This window comes from Somniosus microcephalus, chromosome 1 (assembly GCF_052327205.1).
Source record: "Somniosus microcephalus isolate GS21.2 chromosome 1, FLI_Smic_1.0, whole genome shotgun sequence".
NCBI lineage: Eukaryota > Metazoa > Chordata > Chondrichthyes > Squaliformes > Somniosidae > Somniosus > Somniosus microcephalus.
The window spans coordinates 304,255,879-304,268,022 of record NC_140987.1 but is presented as its reverse complement, the minus strand read 5'-3'; the positions used below and the strand labels follow the sequence as shown (position 1 = coordinate 304,268,022).

Sequence of the window (12,144 nt, the reverse complement as noted above, 5' to 3'; positions counted from 1 at the left end):
GAGGCGGGATGGTGTTGGGACCCCCGATTTTGGGATTCCCCCCCCCCCCCAAACGCCTGGAACTCTGCCTGACGGCTCCAGGAAAATCGACCCCTTAATCTCTCCTCTCTTGGCTCAACATCTGTTTTCCTTGTGCCTCTCTGACGGATTTATATAAACGCATGTTGTAGTAGTAATTATAGTCATAGTAGTAGTCAAAGTGAAAGTAGGTGAGTATAATGCAAAAGAATTACAACAAGATATCATGAGAGAAGGAAAGATGCTTGGTAAGTGAGATCTGCAAAGACTGACACTGCTACAGAACGAGAATGATCCAACTTGATATTAAGATTCCTTTTAAACCTATGTATGAAAGTGTACTTTTTGTTTCCTCTAAATTATAATTCATGTGGTGTTGGTGATAATAGGGGCCCATTGATTCGCTGGGAATCAGCATTGCAGGAGGAGTGGGTAGTCCTCTCGGAGATGTCCCCATTTTCATTGCAATGATGCAGCCAAATGGAGTAGCAGCCCAGACCCAGAAACTGCGGGTAAGTCTGTATGTTTAAATTATGGCCGTTATAAATTAAGATCTTTTTCAGAAGATTCTATTCTATATTTATTATTTTTTCATATCTTTCATAATGAAAGTTTATCCTAAATAGTTCATATAAAGAAATACTTTAGGGTAGCTTTCTGTAGTGTCAGGATTATCTAAATACTAGGATATACTGTACTCTTATTAAAATGTTGCAATAGTCCAGTGTTACATGTAGAATTTTTTTGCCCATCAGAGTTAACTTCTGATCTCTGCTCATGTTTTCCCAACATTTACCAACCTCATGGTAAGCTAAGGTCCTCAGGAATGGCACCACATGCCTAGCACAGGTCTGTGCGCTCTTTCCCCTCTCTCTGCTGAACTTTATTCTCTGTGCAAATGGGCAACTTTAAAACTTTTTTTCTGTACTTAGAAATTTGTTTTGGGCTATATTTTATTTTTGAGTTGTGTTATTGAGATGGATTAGAATATATCACAGTAAACATCTAGCTACACAAAGTTCACCCCCAAAAATTTACAACTGAATTTCAATGTTTAAAGCTCAACCACATCCAGTGCAGACCAGGAAAGCATTTAAAACAAATATTTTAGCATTAAGGTCTTGATTGTGTTGCAGCTGGCTATCCTGAGTTGTTCTATTGGCGATACCCCGAAAGCTCCAGGTGTGCATTGACTTGAAAATGGCATGATAACTTGAGATGAAAACAGAAAATGCTGGAAATATTCAGCAGGTCAGACACATCTGTGGAGCGAGAAACGTTTCAGGCTGATAATCTTTCGACAGAACTGAAAAAAGTTAGAGATACGACAGGTTTTAAGCAAGTACAGAGGAAGGGAGAGGGGGGGAAAGAACAAAAGGGAAGGCAGGCGAGATTAAAGGGATGATGGTGCGAGGCAAAAGGAGATGCTAATGGGACAAGGAAGGGAACAAAAGATGGGTCTAGAAGAGGTGTAAATGGGAATAGCAGAATCATCAACAGCTGCCATCCAAAAAAATAGGGGGCAGAGGTTATGAGTATGACTTGAGACTCAGGTGACCAAGCTGATTCCTGACCGCTAAAGGAAGAGATGTGAGATCACCTCCAGTTGGTGGTCTCCCATTACTTGGTGTTTGTACTGGATGTAGTATAACTCCAGCAGTGTGAAGCCACATCTTAAAAGTGTCCAGGAACCTGTTGGGAACTTTATAAACATATTTCAGTGTTTTTATATTGGGAGAAAGTGAATGATCCTGCCAAAAAGTTTTGAACATTAAAAATTAACCACCTGTGCATCCAGGCATGTATGCACAAAGCTATTGATACTAAGCTCAGACTGAGGGGCAATCAGTGGTGTAATTCAGGTCTGCTGGTTGTACTTTACACTCATTAGATGCAAGTTTGAGGTAGGTATGTATAGTATAACTTCAATCCAAGAGATATGTTAACATGCTGATGTAGCAACTAATTTTTAATCCTATGTTAATTATAGGTTGGAGATAGGATTGTAAGTATTTGTGGGAAACCTACAGAGGGCTTGACTCATTCCCAGGCAGTCAGCATACTGAAGAGTGCTTCAGGTCATATTGAATTACAGGTATAACAAAGCATCATGTACTTCAGTGGGAATTTGACATTTGATAACTTTCTTTAATTCTTTGGGACCTTGATTGGTAGATTGATCTGCTTAATTTTTGATTCAACTATATCTGTTAAAATATTTTTGCATTAATTGGTTGTTACACTGCTAAAATTATTTTCTCAAGTGCAATTAGGGATGGGCAATAAATGCTGCCCTTGCCAGCGACGCCCACATCTCCGGAATGAATTTTTAAAAAATTATCTTACATCTCTATACTGCACTACAACACCATTATTAAATGTCCTATTTCTGGTCTTATGATGACTCAGGCAGTTTATCAAGTGAATAGCTGAACCATACAGACTAGGACGGATCCTGGATTTTCCCTGAGTGAGTTGTTCTCAGCTGGAATGATGATAGAGAAACTGCAATTGTCCTCAGCACCTATAGGAACAGGAGCAGGCCATTTATCCCCTCAAGCCTGCTCTGCCATTCAATGAGATCATGGCTGATCTGTAACCTAACTCCATATATAACACCATGATCAGGGAAGTGAAAATCAGTCAGGGTCTCTGCGACTGATCACTAGCAAAGCATTAATGTATAAATGACATCACTGCAGGAGTTCCTCAGGGCAGTGTCCGAGGCCCAAACAACTTCAGCTGCTTCATCAATGACCTTCCTGCCATCATACGGTCAGAAGTGGGGATGTTCGCTGATGACGGCACAGTCTTCAGTGCCATTCGCAACTCCTCAGATAATGAAGCAGTCTATGCCCGCATGCAGCAAGACCTGAACGACATTCAGGCTTGGGCTGATAAGTGGCAAGTAACATTCACGCCACACAAGTGCCGGGGAATGACCATCTCCAGCAAGCGAGAGTCTAACCACCGCGCCTTGACATTTAACAGCATTACCATTGCCGAATCCCCCACCATCAACATCCTGAGGGCCACCATACCAGAAACTGAACTGGACCAGCCACATAAATACTGTGGCAACAAGAGCAGGTCAGAGGCTAGGTATTCTGTGGCGAGTATCTCACCTCCTGACTGCCCAAAACCTTTCCACCATCTACAAGGCACAAGTCTGAAGTGTGACGGAATACTGTCTACTTGCCTGGATGAGTGCAGCTCCAACAACACTCGAAGCTCGACACCACCTAGGACAAAGCATCCTGCTTGATTGGCACCCCATCCACCACCTTCAGCATTCACTCCCTCCACCGCCGTGGCTGCAGTGTATACCATCTACAAGATGCACTGCAGCAACTCGCCAAGGCTTCTTCGGCAGCACCTCCCTAACCCCTGACCTCTACCACCTAAAAGGACAAGGGCAGTAGGCGCATGGGAACACCATCACCTCCATGTCACACACCATCCTGACTTGGAAATATATTGTTCCTTTGTTGTCGCTGGGTCAAAATCCTGGAACTCCCTCCCTAACAGCACTGTGGGAGTACCTTCACCACACGGACTGCAGCGGTTCAAGAAGGCGGCTCATCACCACCTTCTCAAGGGCAACTAGGGATGGGCAATAAATGCTGGCTTTGCCAGTGATGCTCACATCCAAGGATCGAATTTTTAAAAAGTTAGCTAAGAATAACATCAGACCACATAAGGTGCTATATAAATGCTAGTCTTTCTTCCTTCTATAATTGGTTATTTCTGAATCCAGTTATAATGATTGTTTCTAGGTGGTTGCAGGCGGTGATGTTAGTGTGATAACTGGCCAGCAACAGCAACATGCTGCAACTACCCTTTCTCTCTCAGGGCTGACGGCAAGCAGCATCCTTCATGATGACCTAGGGTAAATATTTTGTATTTACTGCATACAATATATGTGAAATATATGGTAAAAGTATTGTTGGAAAACTGAAGCATGGAGCTGGTGTAGACCATACTGTCCTTTGCAAAATCAAGTGCAATGACCTTTAATAAAAGCTACATTGAACAATACTAGCCTGGTTCCACTCCTATATATCCCATCCTAGCCAGAGAATCTCCTGCAATGGCATCTTCCCACTTACCATTGGAGTCCCCCTAGGATCTTTCATTGGTCCCCTCCTATTTCTCACCTACATGCTGCTCCTTTGCGACATCATCCAAAAGCACAATGTCTTGTTCCACATGTACGCTGACGACACCCAGTTCTACCTCAAAACTACCTCTCGACCCCTCCATTGCCTTGGATTTGTCACACTGCTTCTCCGACATCCAGTATTGGGTGAGTAGAAATTCCTCCAATTAAATATGAGTAAGATCAAAGCCATTGTCTTCGGATCCGACCACAAACTCCGTTCCCTAGCCACCAACTCCATCCTCTCCTGGCCACTGTCTGAGGCTGAATCAGATTGTTTGCAACTTTGGTGTCCTATTTGATCCTGAGGTGAGCATCTGACCCCATACCCTTTCCATCACCAAGACCGCCTAATTCCACCTCTGTAACATCGCCCATCTCCGCCCCAGCTCATCTCCTGAAACCCTTATCCCTGCCTTTGTTACCTCTAGACTCAACTATTCCAATGCTCTCCTGGCCAGCTTCCCACCTTGCACCCTCCATAAACTTGAGCTCATCCAAAACTCTAGTGCCCATATCTTAACTTGCAGTAAGTCCCGTTCACTCATCACCCCTGTGCTCAGACTTACATTGGCTCCCAGTCCAGCAATGCCTAGATTTCAAAATTCTCATCGTTGTTTTCAAATCCCTCCATGGCCTTGCCCCTCCCTATCTCTTCCAAACCTACAGCCTTCCGCGATATCTGTGCTCCTTCTATTCTGGCCTCTTGCACATCCCTGATTTTAATCGCTACACCATTGCCAGCTGTGACTTCAGCTGCCTGGGCCCTAAGCTCTGGAATTCCCTTCCTAAACCTCTCCGCCTCTCTCTCCCCTTTAAGATGCTCCTTAAAACCTACCTCTTTAACCAAGCTTTTGGTCATCTGCCCTAATGTCTCTTTATGTGGCTCAGTGTCAAATTTTGTTTGATAACGCTTTTGTAAAGTGCCGTGAGATGTTTTACCATGTTAAAGGCGCTATATAAATACAAGTTGTTGTGTGACACAGTAGTATTTCAGATTGCAAGTTGCTTCAGATTTAAATTTATTCACAAATGTTGCCTATAAATAATGTAGTGGATTTGTTACAGTTGACATCTATTTGAATATTGTCTGTTATACATGCTCTCTTTGGAGAGGAAGCAATCAAAGAAACAAAGTTTTTAAACATACAGTGAGACGACGTACCATTCCAGTACATGAGTTCACAATTATTTGCACAGTGAGATTCTTCTTGTGGTTGAGGTGCCTAGTAGAAGTGATTCACTTCCTTACAAAGAGAAAAGGAAAAGTGAAGTGAGATTTGTGCAGAACTGCACTCAATTCACAATTCAAATCGCTTTATTGGCATGATAAGTTACATCTTATGTTGCCAAAGCATCAAAATACATTTATGGTTTAGCACATAAACGCAGTTCTATTCATACAGTGTATAAACAGGTATATCCCTGAGTGTATAAATATACATTCGCATTGTTTATATATATTCTTTTCTTAGTTTACTGGTTGTCCCTCTGTTCATGGCAAGCTGTAACATAGTGTGCCGCCAGTGTTATACAGCTTCTCTCCTCTCCCAGTAGGAATGGGAGTTTTTGGTTGTCATTCAGATTTCTGAAATCAGGGCATATTTGTGAGAATTTTTGGTAGAAATTCTCCCTGATGCCCTGATATTTTCCGCAGGCTGTGAGGAAGTGCATCTCTGTCTCCACTACTCCCTGACTGCAGTGAGAGCATATCCTGTCTTCTCTTGGCAGCCTGGTCTGCCTGTGTCTGCCTTTTTCGATCGCTAGGCTATGTTCGCTAAGTCTGTACCTTGTCAAGGTTCTTCTCAGTTTGTTATCCTTTACCATGGTCAGGTAATCAGCTATGTTGTATTGTCTGTTTAGGGCCAAGTAGCAATTGAGTTTGCTTTGGGTTTTTGTTGTTTCTGCCCAATATGTCAGATATTTTTCCTTTTGCTTAGCGACGATTGTGTTGGGTCGAATTCTTTGTGTTACCCTGTCACTGTCCTGGGGCTGGTTATTGTTAGTATTGTTAGTAGTTACTTCACTGAGTCCCAGGACTAGTTGACTGAGGGTATTCTTCTTTATGGTCAGCTCTTGGCATTTCAGGGCGTCGTAGTGATAGCATTGGGGATTGCTCATTTGTAGGTGATTCCAAAATTTGGTGGCTCTTTTTTGGATAGTGATTATTAATGGATATTGGCCTAGTTCCGCCCTGCATGCATTGTTTACTGTTTTCCTTTGAGTCCGGAGGATACTTTTACAGAATTCTGCATGTAGGATCTCAATTGGGTGTTTGTCCCATTTTGCAAATTCTTGTTGAGTTAGCGGTCCCCATACCTCACTGCCATAGAGTGCAATTGGTTCAATTACTGATTTGAAAATTTTGAGCCAAATGCTAATTGGGATTTCTATTTGGATTGATTTTTTGATGGCATAGAAAGCCCTTCTTGCTTTCTCTTTCAGTTCATTCACAGACAGTTTGAAGTTTCCCGTAGAACTGATTTTTAAGCCCAAGTATGTGTAGTTAGTGGTTTGTTCAATTTTGGTTGTTCCTACTGTGAAATTTATTTTGGGTCCCTGATGTTTGGATCTTTGCTGGAACACAAGGACTTTGGTTTTTTGGGGATTTATTGTCAGGGCCCAAGTCTGGCAGTACGACTCCAGCAGGTCCAGGTTTTGCTGTAGCCCCTCTTTAGTAGGTGACAGCAGAACCAGGTCGTCTGCATAGAGGAGGAATTTAACCTTGGATTCATATAGGGTGAGGCCGGGTGCTGTAGATTGTTCAAGTAGTTTTGCCAATCCATTTATGTAAATATTAAAGAGTGTCGGTGAGATTGGCGAGCCCTGCGTCACCCCCCGCCCCTGTGGGAAGTATTTTGTTTGTTTGTCTCCAATTTTAACTGCACATTTGTTGTTTGTATACATTGATTTAATTACATCATATGTTTTCCCTCCTACCCCGCTTTCGATAAGTTTCAGGAATAAACCGTCATGCCAGATGGAGTCGAAAGCCTTCTGGAAATCTACAAAGCATGCGTAGATTTTGCTTTTGTTATGGTGAACGTGTTTGTCAATTAGGGTCTGTAGGGTGAAGATATGATCGGATGTTCTATAGTTTGGCAGGAATCCAATTTGGCTTTTACTCAAGACATTGTGCTCCTCAAGGAAGTTTATAAGTCTTTTGTTTATGATGCTACAGAATACCTTCCCCAGGTTACTGTTTACACAGATGCCTCGATAGTTGTTTGGGTCGATTTTGTCCCCACTTTTGTATATGGGCGTTATGAGTCCTTTGTTCCAGATATCAGGGAAATAACCGACACTCAGAACCAAGTTGAAGAGTTTTAGGATAGCCAGTTTCATTTTGTTGTCTGTGTGTTTAATCATCTCGTTTAGTATGCCGTCTGTCCCGCAGGCTTTTCCTGGTCGCAGGTCCTTGAGTTTTTCAAGAAGTTCTTTTTCTGTTATTATGGCGTCCAGCGGGTTTTGGTTATCTTTTATGGCCATTTCTAGCTTTTCCAGTTTTTTGCATATTTGGTGTTGCTCTGGTCTTAGTGTGTTTTTCTGGTATAATTTTTCAAAGTGGTTTACCCATGTGTCCCCATTTTGAATGGCCAAATCGTCGTGTTGTTTTTTGTGTAGTGTTTTCAAGTTTTCCCAGAAACAATTGGAATCAATGGATTCCTCCATGGAGCTGAGTGTATTCTTAATATATTGCTCTTTTTTGGTTCTGAGTGTGTTTCTGCATTGTGTTAGTGTCTGACAATAAGTAAGGCGTAGTTCCTCGTTTTCTGGATGTCTGTGTTTTTGGTTTGATATTTTTCTAAGTTTTTTCCTCATGTTACGGCAATCTCGGTCAAACCATTTTTCATAGTTTTTTGTTTTGGGTTTGTTCTTGCGAGCTTTCAGGTTTGCATTTGTTGCCAAATTATCAAAAATATTGTTTAGTTTACTAACTGCCCGGTTTACGCCTTCTTTATTGTGAGTGTATATGTTATCCAGAAAGGTGTCTAAGAGAGCTTGAGTTGATGCATTGCTAATTGTTTTCTGGTATTTTTCCGTGTCGTTTTTGGCCCATCTGTACGATTTTTTGGTGTTGTACAGTTTACTGGGTTGTGTTTCTATGTTGTTTGTTTCTGTCTTTTTGAGGAACATAGTAATTTGACTGTGATCTGACAGTGTTGTTTGTGGTTTGACTGTGAATGCTCTGAAAGAGGATGGGTCTAAGTCTGTAATCATATAGTCTACTGTGCTGCAGCCAAGAGGTGAGCAATAGGTCGATCTTCCTAGGAGGTCTCCTATGAACCTACCATTGACAATGTACAGACCCAGGTTTCGACAGAGCTGTAGTAGCTGTTTTCCGTTGGTATTTGACTGCTTGTCGCAGTTATGCCTGTATGGAAGGGAAGGGATGTCAAAGTGGTTATTCCCGAAAACGTAATTGTTTCCCTGATTATTGGTGAAGTCTGGTTCTTCGCCCGTTCTTGAATTGAGGTCCCCACAGATCAACACGTTCCCCTGGGCCTGGTATTGGATAATTTCCCCCTCCATGTTGGAGAAGGTGTCCTCTTTAAAGTACGGGGAATCGATTGGAGGGATATAAAGTGCGCAAATGTAAACATCTTGGGTGTTTGAGATAATCTCCCTCTCAAGTTTGAGCCACATATGGTTTTCACCCTTTTTTATAAATTTGATGTAATTCTTAAGTTCTGTTTTAAACCAGATCAGTATGCCTCCGGAGTCTCTGCCTTGGGTTACACTTGGTAATTTATTGGAGGGGACCACCAGCTCAGTGTACCCTTGGGGACAGCCAGTGTGTCCTTTTCCTTTATACCAGGTTTCCTGTAAAATGATAATATCTAGGTCTTTAGTTTCATCTATGAACTCTGGGGTCCTACTTTTCACTTCTCGCAGTGAAGAGCGTAGACCTTGGATATTCCAGGTCGAAATATACAAGGATTTCATGTTAAGTTTGATCTTTTACTATGATAGGTTAAAGAGTGGTACGTGTTTGTCGTGTCTAAGTGTGGGAAAAAAAAGATCACATCAGTTGTCTACAAAAGTTAATACAATTTGGTTACAGTTCTTTCTATTAATTAGTCCTTGATCCATAAGGCGGAAGTAGATGCTGCTGCACATCTGCTTATTGTCTCTTAATGGATTGTTTCTGTCTGAGGTATTGCGTACGTCCTGTGCATCTCTCCCTCTGTCTGGCTGGGAGTGGTCCTATTCCCCTGTGGGACAGGAGTGGTGCAGGTCTGATATTGTTGTTTTGCATGGGGATCCTCTCTGGTCTCGGTTGGTGTGTTGGTGGTCCTTGTAGTGTTCCTGATATGTACCCCGCTGATCTCTGGTGGTCGGGGGGGGTCCTCTTGGAGTCTGGGTATGGACCCGGTTAAAAGCGACGTCCTTCAGGGCTTTAGCAAAGATCGATATTCTTTGCCTTTGGATGTGGACGTGGTCGTAAAGACATTCCTCATCGAGGGTGGGGTGTTGGGCCAGGTGTACGTTGTGGTTTGATTCGCAGTCTCTTGCTATGCTGGCATTTATCTCATGAATTGTGTTGTTGTTGAAGTCTGTTCTCGGCAATATTGTGGAAACAGTGATTCTAGTGTTTGGAAATGTACTGCTTGCTTTCCTAATCATTGCTCTGAGCGATGTTGCTACTTCTTTCTGTTGGGTCTTTAGGTCATTTGTGCCCGTGTGTATTATTATGTGTTGGGGGGAGCCTAATCTGGCTTTGGTCAGCCATCCCATGACTCTGTTTGTTGTTGGGCACCAGATCTTTTCTACTTCTAGGGAATAGCTTTTTCTCCCATAGAAATTTCCCATTTGAGTCTATGAGTATTACGACGTCAGCCTTGTTTGTGTTTACTGTCTGGTGGCTTTCGCTTGGACTCATAGTGTGTGGGTTAGACCCGAAACGTCACTCTAATTTCTCTCCACGGATGTTACCTGGCCTGCTGAGTTTTTCCAGCATTTTCTGTTGTTATTTCTACTATTCAGGTTGCTACTCAATGGACACCCTGACCAGGACCAAGTTCAATTAATGAATAAGCTACAATTGATCATTTTGTTGGATTAAATTAAAGCAGAGCATTTTGCACCTTCTAAATGACCTTTGAAAGCGATTTTGATACATAGTCACACTTGGATCACAGCACTGCTTAATTTAATCGGGTTTCACATGAAATGCTTTCCTTGATACAGTCCTGATTGTAGGGGGTTTTGTTCCAGGGGCTTATTGTAGGTCAGCCAGTTATGTTTTCCTGAGCTGCCCTGCCCGCTGTGCGGTTGCGAATCGCTTTCCCCTTCCTGATTCTGAGCTTAGGACTTATCGAGTGGTAACAAGGACAAACGAACAGACCAGTGGATTGGTGCAAGGAAAACCAATGTTTATTAATTAGAAAAGCTAACACTACAAGAAAAACAGTATTATACAGAAGATAAAAGAAATTGCTATGGATGCAATACAGTTTTACACTTAACGGGAGAAGAAACGGACACAACGAGGGAAAAATTCTAAAATCACAATTTTGTAATACCCCTTTAACTCCCACCCTTACACCTAGCTAGGTTGTCTTGTGACGGCCAGAAAGATAATGCTCACCGGTGAAACAGATGAAAAGGCCTGGCCCTTGTGCCCCGCTGCTGCCGTCGAAATGCGCTTGCGATGCTTTCTAGATGGTTTTCCTTCTTGGTTGCTAGCAGACAAACAGGACACTGGGCCGAGGCGAAGAGAGAGAGGTGCTGGGCCGCCCCAGTTATATCCTCTCGGCAATGGGTCATTATCGCGCCTCATCAGTCCGTTCCATTGTCCGATTTGGGCTCGAAAACGTAAGACAAGAGGACCTTGATTTTGGCCCATTTACGTTGATGCACCAATCAGTACCACAACTGCCTTTCCATTGTTTTCTGAATGTCCTCAATTGTTCTGAATGTTCCTCAATTGTTCTGAATGTTCCTCAATTGTTCTGAATGTTCCTCAAGCAACTGGGACTATCTCCGCCCGAACTTAGATTGTGTAGGCAAGCAATTGATAACCTGCCTCAGGGCGTGAATACAACTGAGCTTGCCTCACTGCATTGTTCAAATTAAACATGCAGTCTGTGAAGCTATCAGAAAATCCATATGGATGCCGCAGGCCCTTTGGCCATGTGTCTGACCGCAGCCATTTTGAGAGGCCCTGGATTTTTAAAACACAGTCACTCCAAGGTTTCTTTAATAACTCCAATTAATCTTCGGTGGGGGAGCATATGAAATTTTGCGAATCCCTTCAGATTTCCCCCAGTTCTCAGGAGGAATGTCATGTCAAGGGAGAACTGTATTTGGAAAAGCATATAAATTATATAGGTAGTCTCATGATTGTATTTTGTATATTTAAAGCAACACTATCCTATTCGTGTTCGTGTGTTTAGGAGGCATTTCAGACAGCTGGTAAAAGTTTGCTATATATTTCAAAACATGGTAAAACACTAAAACTGCTTCCAGTGAATTAGACTCAGCTGGTAGAGAATATTATACCTTTTATTTTATTTTTCATTATTAAAGGGCAATGTGGGCCCATTAACGACTGATGTAGGAGACACTGTGGTGGATAATAAGAAAATTACAGACTTGTTGGCCGCGATCTTAACTGAGGAGGCGCGTTGGGAGCGGGACTGCTGGTTTTCCGGGTTCTAGTCCCTCCCCCAGCGATGATGAACAGACGCTATTGTCCCCTGATTGGCCTTGTTAAGCCCACCCTGCGGGCTTGCCGGCCAATTCAGGGAAAACCAGTGTCAGATGACGTCTGTGCATGACGCTTCATCTGACGGTTTTCTTAAAGGGACAGGCACCATAATTTTTTGATAGATGAATTGCCAGTGCTTGACAACATTGAGGTGCTGTCAAACACTGACAATCACTGTCCAAAGGTGAGCCCTTGCACTCTCCTTAGGAGAAAACAGATGGCAGCTGCATGTGAGATTGCAGAAGCCATCTGT

At 42.7% G+C, this 12,144-nt stretch overlaps 1 protein-coding gene across 1 annotated transcript in view; it reads left to right on the top strand.

Moving 5' to 3' along the window:
• The window catches only part of mpdz (multiple PDZ domain crumbs cell polarity complex component), a 399,568-nt gene that overhangs the window by 367,571 nt on the left and 19,853 nt on the right, over positions 1-12,144 (top strand). Inside the window, exons 47-49 of the mRNA XM_085986223.1 lie at positions 408-530; positions 2,009-2,113; positions 3,795-3,907. Of these exons, the coding sequence (XP_085842349.1) occupies positions 408-530; positions 2,009-2,113; positions 3,795-3,907 (341 nt within the window). The remainder of the gene's footprint in view (positions 1-407; positions 531-2,008; positions 2,114-3,794; positions 3,908-12,144) is intronic.